Source organism: Cucurbita pepo, chromosome 20, assembly GCF_057944985.1.
Source record: "Cucurbita pepo subsp. pepo isolate OVF chromosome 20, ASM5794498v1, whole genome shotgun sequence".
In the NCBI taxonomy this organism is placed as follows: Eukaryota; Viridiplantae; Streptophyta; class Magnoliopsida; order Cucurbitales; family Cucurbitaceae; genus Cucurbita; species Cucurbita pepo.
This window is the reverse complement of record NC_141817.1, coordinates 5270459-5289121: the sequence shown is the minus strand read 5'-3', so window position 1 is coordinate 5289121 and position 18663 is coordinate 5270459. Positions and strand designations below refer to the sequence as shown.

Sequence of the window (18663 nt, the reverse complement as noted above, 5' to 3'; positions counted from 1 at the left end):
TATGACCAATTCTTGAAAGTATTAAAAAAATAAAATAATAAATTTAATTTTCTCTATTTAAATTCTAAATTAAAAAAAAATTATTTAGAGTACATATTTATTGTGTTAAAAAATATTATTTAACCTAAAGTGTACTATAATTTTTATGTAATAATGGTTAACCAACGAAGTTGTCGACTAGTAATTAATTAAATATGATCTTATTCAACCTTTAATTAATTATTTAATTTATTGTTTTAAAATATTAATTTTCTATAAACATTTTATTTAAATTTCTTGTTATAAAATAATACATTTATTATAAACGTGGGTTGGATTTGATTTTCTTTTTTTCAATTAAAGTTTATTATATTTTTAAAATTATTTTTATAAGACTAAATTAATATAAACTCCCAAATTAAAAGAATCTTTATTTTTAAAATACCTTAAACTTTTAATAGGTCAAAAATACCCTTTTAACTTAATTTGTTTTTATTAATACTTTTACCTTTATAAAAAGAAATTAAATACTATATTTAAAAAATTATTGACATTTTAAAATTAGCATTAACATTTTTAATTTTGTAAATAAATTTTTTTTTTTTTTTTTATTGTTAATATATGGACGAATATAATCTTTCCATATCTGATAGATTATCTCTTTAACTTTTTAATGGTAATTTTTAAAAAGTTTTTATAATTCTAATTAACTATACTTTCGATGTGATGTCCCACCTTGGTTGGAGAGGAGAACAAACCACCTGAGGGTGTGGAAACCTTCACCTAATAGACGCATTTTAAAGCCTTGAGAGGAAGCTCGAAAGGGAAAGCTCAAAGAGGACAATATCTGCTAGCGGTGGATTTGGGCTGTTACAAATGGTATCAGAGCCAGACATCGGACAATGTGCCAGTCTTTTCGTTGTTCCCTGAAGGGGGTAAACACGAGGCGGTGTGCCAATCGATTGGAGAAAGGAACGAGTGCCAGCGAGGCCAATGGGCCCGGACAATGTGCCAGCCTTTTCACTGTTCCCTGAAGGGGGGTAAACACGAGGCAGTGTGCCAATCGATTGGAGAAAGGAACGAGTGTCAGAGGACGTTGGACCCTGAAAGGGGGTGGATTGTGATGTCCTACATTGGTTGGGAAGGAACGAGTGCCAGCGAGGACGCTGGGCGCTGAAGGGGGTGGATTCTGATGTCCCACGTTGGTTGGAGAGGAGAATAAACCACAATTTGTAAGGGTGTTGAAACCTTCCTTTAATGAATGGCTTGAATAAACCACCATAATTGATATTTTTATTAATTTAACCTTTTATAATAGATAATAGTAAAGATGTGATTGGTGAATATTTGATATTTAAGGTTTATAAGATTTATATATTAATGTGATATATATTATAGATAAATATGATTTTTTTTAAAAATAATTAAAAAAACAAATAACCCGACGAGTCAATTCAACTTTTACACACCTCTAAAAATCCTACTCGTTATTTTCTAAATTAAAAAAAAATTGAAAAAGAGGATTTATTTTTTTTGACCCTAAATTAAAAATTTTATTCTCGACTTTTAATGTGCATCTAATTCAACCTCGAAATTATATAAAATGACAAATGTCAACCTTTAATAAGCTTCATTTGAAACCATAAGTTACATAAATTATACAAATAATACAAAATTGATGACAGTATTATAGAAAAAAACAAAAATGGCCAGTTGGATTTTTATTATTTATTTATGAAATTATTTGAAGTTAGTTTCTAACAACCCATGGTCGCGTAAGAAATCCGAAACACGTGATCCGCATTGTTCATAACAGGCTGTTCTTAACATAGCACGTGATTTCCCAGTTTCGATCCACTGCGGGCAGTTCCACAAACTCCCCGTCAACGTGTAAAACGTGGATCCCACTTCTATACAGCATCATCAGATGGTCCTTTTCTTAATATATCGCCACGTGTCAAATAGGGGACCTCCCTCATTGTTCCTCACCACTGGATTTCTAGCAACTAAATATTATATTATTAGTGAAATTACTAAACTGCCCTTTCGTGAACCGAAGCTGATAGAAGCCTGTCTTACTTGGTTTGTTCAAATCCGCAGTTTAGGAGAGGAGAGTTGAATGTCTGAGAAAACGAACCAGAGGGGAATTTCGACTCTCAGTTGAATTTCCATTCCCGAGATTTTTCATCTTTGTTGCTGAATTTTGAAGCTAGATCGATTCATTGTTGAATCTTGTAGGTTTTTGTTGTTTCTCTGTGTGTGTGTGTGTCTGTGCGTTCTTGCGTTCTCTTCTATGGCGGATCTCAAGTCAACCTTTCTCAACGTCTACTCGGTTCTGAAGGCTGAGCTTCTTCAGGACCCTGCGTTTGAGTATACGGATGTTTCTCGCCAATGGATCGAGCGGGTAACGTCTTTGATTCTTCTCCATTTCTTTTGAGTTCTTCATGCTCTGTTCTTCTACTTAGTTTGTGCTTGAAATCTCTGTCTTGTCTCTTCTTTTTGAATGCTAAAGCTCTGGTGGAGTTTTTTTTGTTTATGTTAATACTGAAGCTTAGTTCATATTTGTACGGCATTATGAGTGTGGGAGACTGGTGTCAATTTGAAGAGATGAAAATTGCTTCCTCGGTTTTCATCTTCTTCTTCACTTTAATCCTTTAATGTGACTGATTCGCTCTGTTCTTGATTACGATAAGTCAACTCATCTGAATAAGCGAATGCTATTTATTTAATTTCTGGAATTTTGAACTCTTTTAAGAACTGGCTTAGAAACTTGTGGAGGTATTTCAGGGATGGTGGACATAGATTTGATTTCACGGTTAAGAAACTGAAAAGAGGAGTCCCTAGATTTAGATATCGTTAGCATCGGTGAAAATACAAGATTGATATCATTTGAATCCCTTGAATGTTATTCCCTTTCACCTGCTGCGTTGGCCTAAACATATGAGATTTGATATATTATTCTACCCAATCAGCTTCAGTATACCTCGTCTTTGTGTCATCAATCTGAGTGGTTTCCATTTAACAATTGATTCTAGTTTATCTTTTGATTGTTTACTGTTCTCTTGGTCCTTTACAGATGCTGGATTACAATGTGCCTGGAGGTGGGATTTAATAGCTCAAAAGATTCTTGCATTCGTTGATCATATAATTGGGCATATCAGATTATTGATGGATATTTTGATGAGTAAGTAAGCTAAATCCTAACTGAAAATGGTTTTTCCTGCAGGAAAGCTTAACCGAGGGCTCTCGGTTATCGATAGCTACAGATTATTGAAAGAAGGGAAGGAATTGACTGAAGATGAAATCTTTCTTGCTAGTGTTCTTGGTTGGTGTATTGAATGGGTAAGACATAGCAATAAACTCATCTTATTAGCCTACTTGGAGGATTGATAAGCAAGATGATATCCATATCCTTATGAATTTTCTCAAATCTCTGCAGCTCCAAGCGTATTTTCTTGTTCTTGATGATATTATGGACAACTCTGTCACACGACGTGGTCAACCTTGCTGGTTTAGATTACCCAAGGTTTGTGTCTAGGAAACAACATATAGCATTCTTCAATCTTTAATTGTAATTGCACTATCCAACTGAACTGTCTAAACCTGGTCTTGGTAGGTTGGGATGATTGCAGTAAACGATGGAGTTCTACTTCGAAATCATATTCCTAGAATGCTCAAAAATCACTTCAAAGGGAAGCCATATTACGTTGATCTGCTTGATTTGTTTAACGAGGTGATTTCTTGGCAAGGACTAGCATGGATTTATTCCAACCATGATCTGCTAACAATCATGTTTTTCATGTTCAAATAGGTTGAGTTTCAAACAGCATCAGGACAAATGATTGATTTGATAACCACCATCGAAGGAGAAAAAGATCTTTCCAAATATGCATTGTCAATGTGAGTTTCAACATTCAATCCCTTTTTTTGGCTTTCTTTTAACTGGCGCAAAAGGTTACAATGGTATATGTCATAACATATATGTGAAAAAACCAAGTAAACCACGAACTTTATTTGGTCTTTTCAACTTCAAATCAAAACAGTATGAATAAATCATACCCCTTATATATTCTGTATATTAATTCTTGCAGTCATCGGCGCATTGTACAGTACAAGACTGCCTATTATTCTTTTTACCTTCCAGTGAGTAGCTTTCCTTATTCTACTTGAAGAAAGCATTGTGTGTGAAGTGGTTGAACGTTTAGTAGCTTCTTGGTGGCTTTGCATTATCCATTTTTGTTACTTACAGATTGTATGAAGTATCATTCTGGAGATCCTTGCTCTAATATAATACTCACTAATGCTTGTGATAGAGTTGATTGAATGTGTGCTATTTTTATTATGATCGCAGGTCGCTTGTGCACTAGTTATGTCCGGTGAAGATCTTGAGAATCATACTGTGGTTAAGGACACACTCGTCCAGATGGGTATCTATTTTCAAGTTCAGGTATATTACTTTTGCTTGAATTAATGATCTTGATTTTCTCTACATTGCTAAGGCTTGAAGTCACATTCATATCATCTGAACCACAGTCTTAGCTTTTTAGGAGGTGTTCAAGCTGACGTTTGATTCTAAAACACAGCCCTAAGTCTATTTAACCATATCTTCTAAATCCCAACTTTTAATCAAAGGATCTTAGTTTTTCCCTTCAGGAGTTGCCCACAATTAATTTTGCTTCATAGCGTCCAAATTTTGTGATGCATCTTTGCCTTGTAATTCTTTTCTCAGTGGGTCATTTTTCTTTATTTCTTTTAATCCATGTCCTGCGCCGTTGTAATTGTTTCAACAGGATGATTATCTAGATTGTTTCGGCGATCCTGAAACCATAGGAAAGGTGAGTGCCTCTACATGTTAAACTTTTCACACCTTTTGCAGCTCCGATGAATCTTATATTCATGAAGTTCTTGCATCAACTTGTATGTTGTCAGGTGGGAACAGACATAGAAGATTTCAAATGCTCTTGGTTGGTTGTGAAAGCTTTGGAACTTTGCAACGAGGAACAGAAGAAATTATTACATGTAAATATGCCATGTTTTAGAATCCATCATTGTTTTCTCCTGTTTTGCAAGAAGTTGCTCATTTTTATGTTTTTCCAGGAGGCTTATGGGAAACCAGACCCGGAAAATGTTGCGAAAGTAAAAGCTCTCTACAAGGAGCTCGATATTGAGGTTAGTGTTACACGGCCTCATAGATCTAGAATAATGAATATGAGAAGTTAAGATTCCATAGGTCTAATTATTGATGGAACCAAGAAAATCTTGTGTCAACTCCATAAGTTCAGTCCTTTCTCTTTCAGTTGCTTATTGTAGTTATCTTTGGACAGGGTGTATTTGCGGAGTATGAGAGCCAGAGCTACGCTGAACTGAATGCCACCATTGAAGCTCATCCCAGCAAATCAATTCAAGCAGTTCTGAAATCTTTCTTGGGTAAAATATACAAGCGCCAGAAGTGAGCTACTCCTACTTTCCTGTCCCCCCGGCTTTGGCTTCATCATTCTTAGGAAGCTTGGATGGTATGCAGATCTTCTTGCTAGCTTCTGATTTACAACTTTATTTTATTGTCTCTGAATAAGGTTTCGACGACCTTTATTCATAGCGATTTGGTATTGGAATCCTTTTAATTTTCTGCTTTGATATTCTTCTGAGAATTACGATGAGGACCCAAATTTTCTGCTTTGATATTCATCTGAGATTCAATTGTTAGCTCACCAATTAATTTATGGTTACTTTGGATTAGTAGCTTTTTGGATATAGTCACTATGATTCCTTTTATGAGGAGAGGTTCCCTATCCCTTGATTTCTAGAGCTATTTTTGGCAAGTAGTTTACAAAGAATTGCCTTGCATTCTGATTTATTCTATGCCTCTACCTACCTGGGTCAGTTTTAGGTAAACATATATACTCCCCTTTGGTCAAGGTTCTTTGAGCTTTCTTCATGCATGTGATATAAAGTTTTGACATTTCTTCATGCATGTGACATAATCAATCCAACTGGTTACTTTCATCTAAACTTGTCAAATTGGATCCTTTTTTTGACTTCTTCACTTTTTTTTTTTTTTATTTAAAAAAGAGAGAAATGATTCTTTGTTAGTTTAAATATTTTTAATACATTTATGTTGATATCGATCATATGTTTACAATGAGTTCAAATTTGGCATTTGATAAGTAGAGTTTGTTAAATATTTCAAAAGATCTACATCATCATTAAATAATATGTTTGAATCTAATTTTTTGAATCTAATTTTTTGAATCTAACACATTTGTTTAAATTGTGTGGAGAAGACAAATGATCCTGAAATAAAACAAAAAAAAAATTCATATTTAAAATTTTATGGAATGTTAGATTTTTATGCAGGAATAAACATTTAAAACTTCATCAATAAAATATTATTAGTAAAAGCACCCTATACAAACTTAAAGTTTAAGAAATTAAATACCACTATCCTATACATATGTCATTGTTTTTATTTGCAGTGTTGCCGTCAGCTGTAAGGGTGTCTTGCCTTTACTTGAAATAGAAGTAGCACATAACTTTAGTATTTTAAGTAGACCACTCCCATATAAGGGTGTCACCGTCAGCTGTAAGGGTGTCTTGCCTTTACTTGAAATAGAAGTAGCACATAACTTTAGTATTTTAAGTAGACCACTCCCATATAAGGGTGTCACCGTCAGCTGTAAGGGTGTCTTGCCTTTACTTGAAATAGAAGTAGCACATAACTTTAGTATTTTAAGTAGACCACTCCCATATAAGGGTGTCTTGCTTTTACCTGAAATAGAAGTAGCATGGCTTTAGTGTTTTAAGTAGGTGACTCCACTGTTAGCCCGTCAATGAATGAAAACATATGCAACTCATGATTAGAGACCTATCATTAAAACCATCATGGAGGTGGCTTCTAGTCTAGACAAAATTGAATGTGTAGTATTTCCTTACTTGCGACCCATATGTGCGAGTGTGAGTCCTTAGGTGATTCACACCCCTAGACCCATCATAGTCGGGCTAGTTGTCCTTAGCTGAACTTTTGGAGGTTAGCAGACTCCCAAGTATCATGCAAGACATGATCATCATTATCACCATCATAGTTTACGCGTCCGTACTCATCTCTATAAATGGGAAAGTAACCTGACGTATATGAATACACAATATGCATGAGATCCTTATAGTTTTCATCTTAAATTATTCTTATGACACAATTCCTACCCAGCATTCACATGTCACTCTTGGTAACATGTATGCAGTAGTCATCATACGTTCATCATCATTAACATCATTTAGGGTGAGAATATTTGCTAAAACCACCATATCTATGTGTGAAAGTTCTCTATTTATAATCATTTATAGAATCAAATAAATTACAAAGGATATGGAAAGAGCAATAAATAGACACAAGATACTTGCTTAAATTTAAATGGTAAGCTATGGTTCAAGACTAAATATTCTTAACACCCCCTCGCAAGTTGAGCGTCGATTTGAACGAACGTGAAACTTGGATTTGAAAAATTCAAAGAGAGGTTGAGAAACACTTTTTATGAAGATGTTAGCAACTTGGTTCGGAGGAGACATCTAGTAAGGATGATAGAGAGAGGGCTATTGGAAGGGCCTTGATCAAGCCTCCAAAGAGAACAAAAAAGTAGAGAGAATGGAAAATCCCCTTAAGAATTCCTGTAATTCCAACATTGGAAGATATAGAAGTTGTAGTTAAAATTAGAATGAGAATGAAACGAGAGAGTATGGAAACAGAGAAAGAAGAAGGAAGAAATTGGAAAAATAGAAATTGACGGGTCAAAGGGAAAGTCGAAGAAGACGCCAACATGAGATCGATAGAGAGTAGGATTAGAGAAGAGAGAACCATCAACAATCAGGTGTTGAGAAACAACCATGGGTTGGAGGCTATAGAGACGCAAGGTAGAGGCTTCAGAATTAGGGCGATACTCTATTCTAAGAAAAGGGAAAGAGAGGGTTCAATGGTGGCTGTGAAGAAGGAAGGGTGGACGTGGTGACTGTCAGAGCAAGAGAGGGAAAAAAAAAAGGCAGAAATTGAGATTGCAGACTTTGGGTATATTTCCGACGAAGAAAGAGAAGGGCGGAGGCGGAGTGGGGTCTGCGCCTTGTGGACTGGTTTGCTATAGAGCAAATGAGCACGAGTAAGAATATCTTGAACATATTTAGATCCATAGATAACAATTTTGTTCACAGTACTACCATTGCCAGGGGTGGAGGTCGGCGATGGAACAGTAGGCGGAGCCAGTGGAGAAGTAGTCGGCACCAGAGCAAGTGGTGAAGTTCCAATGGACGGAGAGGGAGCCACATCCCTCAGAGCAAGGGACGAAGATGGTGTTGAAGCCAGAAGAATCGCCACAGTGGGCGAAGGAGTCGATTTTGGCGAGGAGGGTGACGACGATTTGGTTGGTGAAGAGGCCAGTGCGGCATCCAGATTCCGAAGATAAATCTCTGTAGAAGGTCGATGGGCTTGTTGAGATTCCATATATTTCCGATGAGCACGCCGATGAGAATCCTGAGGTTAGGGTTTCTATGAAGGGTGTATGAAGGATGAAGGACTGATTGAGAAGAAAATGAAAGAGGCTATGTTGACTAAGGGAAAACCGATTGTGTTGGAGAAGGTGGGGTTGTATGTATAGACTATGGCGAAGGATGGGCCTGCGAAGGATGATCTGGAGGCCAAAAGGGTGGAGCCGAAGAGTAATCAATCGGCTCTGCCTGCGGCAGCCATGGAGACTGTCCGTGCGGCGTCAAAGCCAGCAGTGGTGGTGGATAAGAAGATGAGTAGAGGATTTAGAAGCCATCGAAATAAAGGATTAGGGTTGCTAAACCAAAAGGGCTCTAATCCATGAGAATATTTGCTAAAACCACCACACCTAAATCATGATAATACATAAAGCATAAATGACACGTGCAAGAGTTACTGGGCAGTGTTGTCATACATAATGACAAGTCTTCCGATCGAGCCAATAGTAAGGCCACTTACTTGGTTGGCCTTAGCCGACGTTCTATCCTATTTCCGAAATTAACTTGACTTATCCCTCGAAGTTTGTTATGAACCTACACGGAGGTATTCCACCATATTAGTAACAAAACTTTGTAGAGGAGCGGAGCGGAGCGAATCGTTGAACAAGAGCTGTCGGTAAAAATTATAGATCCCAACCACTCACACCTTTTCATTTTACTAGTTTTTGGAGTGTGAGGGGAAAGACTGAGATAAGTCGGTAGGGAGAATTTTAGTGAAATGACCATGTGAGTGAAGAAACCATGACCATGTGAGTGAAATGACCTCGAAAGTTGTTCTTTCTGTTTTATTTATTTGTTTTGGTATATTTTGTTTGTGGATCAAAACCAACGATTGGTATCAGAGCTAGGATGCCGAAACAAATGTCGTCAGAAGAGATATGACGACAATAAAGAGCGAAAAGGAGGGGAGTGTAACACTCCAGTATCAGTTACATGCACAAGGTGTGTGGGATGTCATCATTCATGGTAATGTTGAGGAGCGTAAGGACAGGATGACTCTTGCCACCATCTGCCAAGCAGTCTCGGAGGATGGCCTTCTCATGTTGGTAGAGAATGACTTGGCAAAGGCAGCATGGGAGACACTACAAACAATGCATGTAGCTGCGGAACGTGTCAAGGAAGCAAAAGTGTTAACCTTGAAGAATGATGTAGAGGCTATCTGCATGAAGAATAGTAAGTCAATAGACAACTTTGCAATGAAGTTGACGATGATCGTCAGTAACATCCATTTTTTAGGCAATAAGGTGGAGGAGATTTCTATCGTCAAGAAGTTCCTTCATGCAGATTGTTACCTCTGTTGAGTAGTTCAACAACCATAATAACATGTTGATTGAGGTCGTTGGTCGTCTTCGTGACTATGATGATAAAGAGAAGAAGAAACATCTCTTACTGACACATGAGAAGTGGCCTGCATGGACGAAAAGGAAAGATGCAACTGATTCTTCCTTTTCAGATATGAATGGATATGACGGCCACAACAAGGAAAGTTAAGGTCGTGGGTGTGGCCGCGGACGTGGTGGCAGATGAGATCGTGACAATACCTCACAAATCCATGACAATGTCAACCATTGTAAGGACAAGAGTATGATAAAGTGTTACTTTTATAGAAAATACAAGCACTATGCGGCAAGAAGAAGCGCGATGAGGAAACAAAACTCACACTCACACATGATCAAGAGCCCAAACTGATGGTTGACGAGGAGACGTTGATGCTCAATAATGAAGAGAAGGTCTTTTAACAATTTTTAAAAATTTTCTAAAAAATTCTAATATTATAACATACTCTTTAATAATTAAAAAAAATCTACACTTTAATTTAAATATTACCGTTTGAATCTCAAAATTAGCTAACTTATTTTTTTATGATATATATATTAATATAAGTTGAAAAAATATATATAAAACCAAGCGGGGACGAGGATTTAGACATGGACGAGGATGGAGAATATAATCTCATCATCAGCCTTATTTATCTAATGGAGAAAGAATATTCTGCACTCGATCCCTCATTCTCTGAAGGAGTCAGATGCTTCTTCTATTATTTTATTCTTTTCCTTGGCGTAGCTGGGCTATCCTGGTCTTGACCCCGAGACCTCGCCCGTGAAGTAAATCATCGCACCTACGGTCCAACCAATTGGGAGAGAATCAATAGATTCCTTTTCGGGAGCGATTCATCCTTCCCGAACGCAGCATACAACTCTCCGTTGTAATGCACGTCTAATGGATAATCCCCTCCTCATTCGAGACAAGTAGATGAAGATACGTGATGAACAAAATCAAATTGAATAAATAATACATTTATGCTCGCATGTCAACTTTCTGTTCTAAGAACACAATCAAATGAATACTTAACCTTCAATAATTTCCTCTAATATGCTTACATTCTAACACTAATGCCTATTGTTTACTATCTATAACCCCAACTATACCTTAAAGATTCAATGGACAACCCTGGAAAACTCTCTCAACCAGTTTTCAAAGTACCAGAGTCCAGAAAAACCATACTACCGATACCCAGGCGAGCGCCGTGGGTCGAGAACTGAGTGAACGATTATCAGTGACGCCAACAAGGAACCTACACTCGCCAATGGAGGGATCTAGGAACGTGATCAAGCCAAGGCCATCAAACTCACAGCTCTTCTCGTTCTGCATTTGTAGCTGATAGTAGCTGTTAAATGCATATGAGATATTCCTCTTCGCACCAATACCATTGCACGATCCACCATAGTCGAGCATCGAGCAATCTGCAACGCTACATGCTACCTTTATGTGATTCGTCACATCGGTTAAATCCCTGAATGGATTTGCAATGCACCATCTAGAAGGAAGATACTCCACATTTTTTGCATTTTTCAGTACCTTATTGCCTAAACCAAGGTTTAGAGGATATTTAGCTTGGCCATCAAAAGAAAAAAGACCCCAATGCCTCTCAAAATTCCCTGGAAGCACACTCTTTGCCCCTTCATCAAGTAGGCTGAAAAGATACACGTCCATGGGAGGCACACCTGGCCTCAAAGGGGTTCCTTTGTTGGTTAGGACATGATTAACCAGACCTTGGTTGAAGACTCTCGCAGCTGTGAGATTCGCACCCATGGCTCCATCCGTGGGCCAACCGACCTCACCTATAACGATTGGCATCTGTCCATACCCAATTTTAGTGAGAGCTGATACCAAAGTGTCATAGTTTCCATCAAATGCATTATAGTAAACATTACTTCCATCAGTGACAGCATGGGTAGTCCCTTCAAAAAACGCGTAGTCTTGTGGGAAGTCAGAATTCGCATAGAGGCTCAAAAATGGATAGATATTCACAACAAATGGGGAGCCATTTGAGTTGAGAAACGAAACGAGTTGAGTCATAATTTGAGTCAAGTCGGGCCTGAACGCTCCCTGTGAAGGAAGCGAAGACTCGTATGCATCAGCATTGCAAGGGACAACTAACTTCACATAGCTTGCAAGATTTGCTTTCGCTAAAGATTGTTGTAAATTGAGCAAAGCAGGCATGATGTATGACTGATACTCTCCATTGTAGCTGGTGAGAAACGGCTCATTTCCTACTGCAACATACCTGAACCATAAAGTGTGCCGTAAAAGTAAGAAATCTTGAACCATTTCTCCAAGAGCATTTGGGTCTCATTGGGAAAATTGATACACATACTAGAGATGGTAAGACGAGAATAACAGCAAGTTATGACTATCCATGATTTATTTTATTGTTACTGACTCCAAATATGAGTATGAAGCATCAGGTGACACTGACATTCATTCTTAGAATTCTTCCTTCTCTTGAATTAAAATGCAACTTCTTAATTCTTGTAGCATACCTCTATAGCTTCCACTTATAGAAAGAAACTACCAACTTCAAATTTTTAGAGGCCTGGTATTCAAGATTCAAGGAAAGACTAAACGGAATATGCAAGTGTGCTGCATCAGATTAGATTAAAAGGTGAAAGACCAATGTAATGTAACAGCCCAAGTCTAAGCCCACTGCTAGTAGATATTGTCTACTTTGTGTTTTTTCATTCAGGTTTTCTCTCAAGGTTTTTAAAATGCATCTGCTAGGGAGAGGGTTCCCATGATTCGGGTTTCCACACCCTTAGAGGGTGGACACGAGGCGGTATGTCAGCGAGGACGCTGGAACCCAAAGGGGGTGGATTGTGAGATCCCACATTGATTGGAGAAGGGAACGGGTGCTAGCGAGGATGCTTGCCTCGAAGGGGGTAGATTGTGAGATCCCACATCGATTGGAAAAGGGAACGAGTGCCAGCGAGGACGCTGGCCCCAAAGGAGGTGGATTGTAAGATCCCACATCGATTGGAGAAGGGCTTAGACAACAACAGCGACAACGAGAACGAGAGACAATGTAAGTACACACAAATAATACTACCCATCAGATTCAGAGATGAATCACCCACAAAATGCACCATTGTATTTATCTTTAATAAGAAAACCTAATGCCCATCAGGAAGAATATTGTACCATATTATACAGTGTACTATCCCAATAAGTAAACCAACAGAGAACCTTTATTACAGTTGAAGAAGAAAGTAACTCAACTAAAGCCTTGTTCAAGAAGAAGGTCCTCCAAACTATGCTTATTTTCATTTTCAATCACTACCTTCAGCAGAACTAACAAAACCCTCGCACAACAAGAACCACACCACAAATTTGCAGAAAACATAGTAATCAACGTCCAAACTAGAGAGCTCCACAAGAAATGGAATAATTAACCAACAACGCACCTGATGTCGACGCCCCTTTTAACAACATACGAAGACACATTCTGACGAACCCATAGATCCGAGGCAAGCGAAGACGAGCTCAAAGAAGCGAGCATCTCGTTAGGGATTCCAACTATAACTTGGATCCCAGTCCCCATTAAAGCCTTCAGCACACTCGGGTCTGCCTCAAACAGTTTCACTTTCTCAATCCTGTTGCGTTTCAAGAGATCAACGACGGTGGACGGCTTCAGCTTGTGGAACGAAATCGTGCCCCAGTTCACTCCAATGCCGGAATCCACCACCAAAAATGAACCGAAAAGTAGAATCGAATACAGGAATACTACTTCGAATCTAGGTTCCGTCATTTGAGCTTTTACGATTTTTTGAACCTAAATGCTAAAAATAGTTCGAGAAGTTGATAAGGACGTATAGAACTCCAACAACGGCGGCGGTCGCGGCGGCGGCGGAGATGCAAGGCTGTAAAAAACGGTGGAAGGCGACGGAGGAATGTCGCCTGTAAGTTGTAACCGCTGGAGGAGTAAAGATGAAGCGAAGTGAAGGATGTGAAAGAAAATTCGTAACTTAATTTTGTCATATTTACATAAATGCCACTGATTATGGGCCCAGACATTATAATTAATTATGCTTTAAGGATGTAATTAGTTAAACATTTTCATTTTAATAATACTTTATTTTTTGAAAGAATATAAGGTTATATCATATATTATAAAGTAATTAATGTGTGGACGTCCATAAGATATGTCTTATCCTCATCGACCATATTTAAATTTCAAACAACTATTCTATATTTTCATTTCGACAAACATTTTCGTTCAAGTTCAAGCATGATCATGAGTTATTGTGATGCCTTTAAATTTACTCCTCATGCCTCATGGTTTACGATTTACATAGTTCTCGTTAGGAGTGTACATTCAACCTGATAACCCGGACCAACCCAACCCAAACTATAAGGGTGGGTTGGGTTGGATTAGCATTTCGGGTAGGGTTGGGTTCATTTTTCTGAACCCGAACGGAATCGGTTCGGTTTCGGGTTTGTGGGTAAGACCTTTGGGTTGACCCAAGCCAAATAAAAATATAAAAATATAAAAATATATGAAGAATCCTTCCATATTAAAGGGTTTGCGAGAGTGGTATTGAGACCAGTTTAGAGGCATTCACGCCTATTTATTTGAAGAACCTGCCCCGGACCCTCTTCTATTCGCTATCCTTTCCTGTAAGTAAGAAAAAGAGATGAATGAGAGTGGCTTCGCTCCTGCCCCTGACCCTGAACTACTGAACCTTTACGGTCCGTAAAAGAGCAAGACTCCTTATGAATGAGACTGAACCTTCACTCTGTCTTCGTCTTCGCTCCTGAACCTACACCTATAGATTCAAACTTCGCTCCTAAACCTACTCCTATAGATTCAAACACTCACTCGGTCAAACAATTCAATAGGAAAGAGTTAGAAAATATAACACCATATTTTAATGTGGTTTGGTCAAACTCGACCTACTCAACTACTCAAGTGCAATTTGGATAAATAATTACTTTTTCTTCGGATTAGAGCCCAACAACTCCACCGCTTTATCAAATTTAATCATTTCCACGACTCATGATCAAACCATTACAAATATTGGATTTTTTTTTTTTTTTTTTTTTGATAGGAAAACCCCACAACTTTTAAGACTCACAGCAAAATAAAAATCTGAATTACTTAAGTTGTGAGAAGTAAATGAGTTTAATTAGAGAAAAATGAGTTTAGTTAGAGATAAAAGAGTGGCAAAGTAGAAATTAAAAATAAATAATAATAATAATAATAACCAATATTATTATTATTTTTTAAATATAATAATATAATATAAAAATAATAAAAACTAATGTGAACCTTGGTTAAAATTAAAATTCAAAATTTATTATAAATATAATGATATAAAAATAATAAAAATTCATGTAAATAATCATTCCATTTTTTTTTAAAATTCAAATGATATATTATATATAATTAATTTTCATTTCTTAATAGTAATTAAAAATTCTACCATAAATTTCTCTTCCAAAATTATAAGTGTCATACTTTGATTTGTACATTATGTTAATTCAACCGTCAAATCATCATGTCCGGTATTATCTTTCGATCGTAACTTCTTCATTTTAGCTCTAATTTGAATAATTGAAAAGACGTTGGAATCGTTATTCCCAACTTTATAATGTGGCCAGTTCAAAATACTAATAATTTTTAATAATGAAAGGTAGGTTTGTTATCATCACAACATCAATTAAGGGCCAAAAAGGCAACATGAGATGCCCTACCCGTAAGCTTGGGTACAAAATACTTTTAAATACTCTTCTACTGTGGAGGCCATGGAACATAACTCTCAAGAAGTTACCGGACATTATAAAAGAGTTATTAAAAATTAATTTATGATCTCTTTAAATTTTAATATTTTCTTATACGAAAAAGTAATATACTTTTAATTTAATTAATAAAAATACTTTTAAATGTCACAATCGACGATACGATTGTGTCTTCACGAAAGTTATCGAGGATGATGACTAGGTTAAGTGGGGGAGTGTGTTACAATCTCACTAAGAGAAAGTAGGTTGTGATACCCACACGCAAGACTGGCAATGGGCAACCCTCAAGTGATGCTCATTTGGTCACGTTCGGGTCAAGACTAAGAAGTGTCATGATGCGATCAAGGAGAAAGGTGCATAATCTAACACACCAAGAGTGTGCATTGAAGATAAGTCGAGGCATGCACAAGGTTTAAGAGAATGAGGCGACACAAGTGTCGAAGACAAGCTCAAAGAGGGTCGGGTGAGGATTTGGGTCATAATCGCAAAAGTCGGAGTTTTGATATGAAACATGAAAACTCACCGAATTTGGTGTCAATCAAATACTAAAAAACTATGCACGAGGTCGTATGTCCGCTCGCCAAAATGACGTCTGAGAAGAATTGAAAATGATTCAAAATGTATTGTAGGCAAAGGCATGGTGTTGTTGACTCTCTACCACCTCTAGGGCTTGTGACCTAAACGAGCTGAGTAGCATGAATCGAAAAGTTTGAATCCCTTTCCACCATAACATACTTGTATTGAATCCCTTTCCATAACATACTTGTATTTTAATTTAATCATTGCTAATCTTCACTTCAGCAAATGCACCAGGAAGAATTGAACCCGGGTCTATACCGTGGCAAGGTACTATTCTACCACTAGACCACTATTGCTTCAACCATTAGACATATCCATAACATATTTGTATTTTAGTCATGTAGTCAATTTTTAAAGAAAGAAAGTTCGATAGTGTTATTCATGTCATCTATAAATTAAGTGATATTATGGGAAACTCAAGTTACAGATGCACCAGCCGAAAGTCGAACCCAGGTATGTACCGTGGCAGGGTACTATTCTACCACTAAACCACTAATGCTTCAACCATTAGACGTATACATAACATACTCGTATTTTAGTCATGTAGTCGATTTTTTAAAAAAGAAAGTTCGATAGTGTTATTCGTGTCATCTATAAATTAAGTGATATTTTATTCAATGATTGAACTAGTGGGGAATTGCATAATAATCAGCTGAAATGACTTCGTCCTCAGTGGTTTCGCTTTTCTACAGTAGTGGTTCAACCTTTCTTATGGAGACTCGTGGGTCTAACCAACCTCGAGCTAATAGTAGTCTCTTTTGCCTGTTCGTTGCTACAAAGACTAATGGAAAATAGACCTCTACCTATTTCTTCGGGGGGCTAGCTCAGTGTGGTTTTAAAGTCGTGGATAGGCAGAGCTCAATCAACATGAACATATTCTTGGGTGGAATCTCGTTTGCTGCGTAGCAGCACACAACTCACCTCTTCAGACTCTGCACCTATCGGCTCACCCCCGGTCAGTATACTGATTTGGCTACGGAACTAAGCTATTCAATTGTTAGGGAGGTCTTTGTCTCCTTTGCTTAAGGAAAGGAATAAGGAAAGCATTCTAACAAAGATAGGTCAGCTAATGATTCCGTTGTGGCTACTAAGCTATTTCTTTGGTAGTGAGGTCATGTATACTCATGGGATGCCTGTTATTTTTTTGGAGTAATGCTCTATTCACTCCAATTCCATTGCGCATACAAATCAATCAACGATCTAAGTTGTTGTTCAGTAAACTATTATACTTCTTGCATGCAGTATTTGAATCTTGCCCATTTAAGGAATATGGAGGAGGTATGTGTCCTCTCGCTCGCCTTGACCAATCACAGATCAGCCCGACTAACGGTCGTTTTGATCCGTTACACATTAGCTCAAAAGTACCCCTTTCCATTATGATGGTAGGGGGTGGATGGTAGGGCTAAAACAGGCATATTCGCTGGAACGGCTAAAAGTGGGCCGACTCTCTTCCATAAAGATATATATGGATATTCGCCCTTTAATGAGATAGTCGACATTCATTACTCAAGTTAGCAAAAAAAAAAAAAAAAAAAAAAAAAAAAAAACATGACTGAGGTGGCCTCAAGTTACTGATTTAAATCATTGCAAATCTTCACTTTAGTCATCATTGCTAATCTTCAAACTTTAGAAGATGCACCAGTCCGGAATTGAACCCGAGTCTGTATCGTGGTAGGGTACTATTCTACCACTAGACCACTGGTGCTTCAACCATAAGACATATCCATAACATACTCGTATTTTAGTCATGCAGTCAATTTTTAAAAAAAGATATTGTGGGAAACTCATGTTTCTAATTTCATCGGAATCGAACCCGGGTCTACACCGTGGCAAGGTACTATTCTACCACTAGACCATTGGTGCTTCAACCATAAGACATATCCATAACATACTCGTATTTTAGTCATGCAGTCGATTTTTAAAAAAAGAAAGTTCGATAGTTGTGTTCATCTATAAATTAAACGATAATAATTGTGGGAAAAACTCAAGTTTCTAAATTCAGATCAGCTAATCTTCACTTTAAAAGATGCACCAACCGGGAATTGAACCCAAGTCTGTACCGTGGTAGGGTACTATTCTACCACTAGACCACTGGTGCTTCAACCATTAGACATATTCATAACATACTCGTATTTTAGTCATGCAGCTGATTTTTAAAAAAAGAAAGTTCGGTAGTGATATTCGTGGGAAACTCAAGTTACTAATTCTTCACTTTAGAAGATGCACCAGCCAAAAATCAAACCTGAGTTTATAATGTAGCAAGGTACTATTCTACCACTAGACCACTGGTGCTTCAACCATTAGTCATATCCATAACATACTCATATTTTAGTCATGTAGTCGATTTTTAAAAAAAGAAAGTTTGATAGTGCTATTTCGTGTCATCTATGAAGTAAATGATATTGTGGGAAACTCAAGTTACTGATTTAATCGGGTCTATACAGTGACAAGGGACTATTCTACCACTAGACCACTAATGCTTCACCCATTAAGAACATCCCTAAC

The 18663-nt window shown here is 37.4% G+C and overlaps 2 protein-coding genes across 2 annotated transcripts; one reads left to right on the top strand and one right to left on the bottom strand.

The window, feature by feature from the left end:
* Positions 1 to 2055: 2055 nt before the first annotated feature.
* Positions 2056 to 5715, top strand: FPS2 (farnesyl diphosphate synthase 2). Its single transcript, XM_023664371.2, has 12 exons — positions 2056 to 2383; positions 3056 to 3080; positions 3206 to 3321; positions 3419 to 3505; positions 3596 to 3712; positions 3791 to 3879; positions 4071 to 4122; positions 4331 to 4426; positions 4770 to 4814; positions 4909 to 4998; positions 5077 to 5148; positions 5304 to 5715. The coding sequence occupies exons 1-12, from the start codon at positions 2273 to 2275 to the stop codon at positions 5430 to 5432; spliced, it is 1029 nt and encodes a 342-aa protein (XP_023520139.2). The 5' UTR covers positions 2056 to 2272; the 3' UTR covers positions 5433 to 5715.
* A 5054-nt stretch (positions 5716 to 10769) lies between these two features.
* Positions 10770 to 13871, bottom strand: LOC111782724 (glucan endo-1,3-beta-glucosidase 5). The gene is made up of 2 exons (XM_023663516.2): positions 13245 to 13871; positions 10770 to 12070 (listed from the first exon to the last, which is right to left on the bottom strand). The coding sequence occupies exons 1-2, from the start codon at positions 13586 to 13588 to the stop codon at positions 10978 to 10980; spliced, it is 1437 nt and encodes a 478-aa protein (XP_023519284.2). The 5' UTR covers positions 13589 to 13871; the 3' UTR covers positions 10770 to 10977.
* Between the last annotated feature and the right edge of the window lie 4792 nt (positions 13872 to 18663).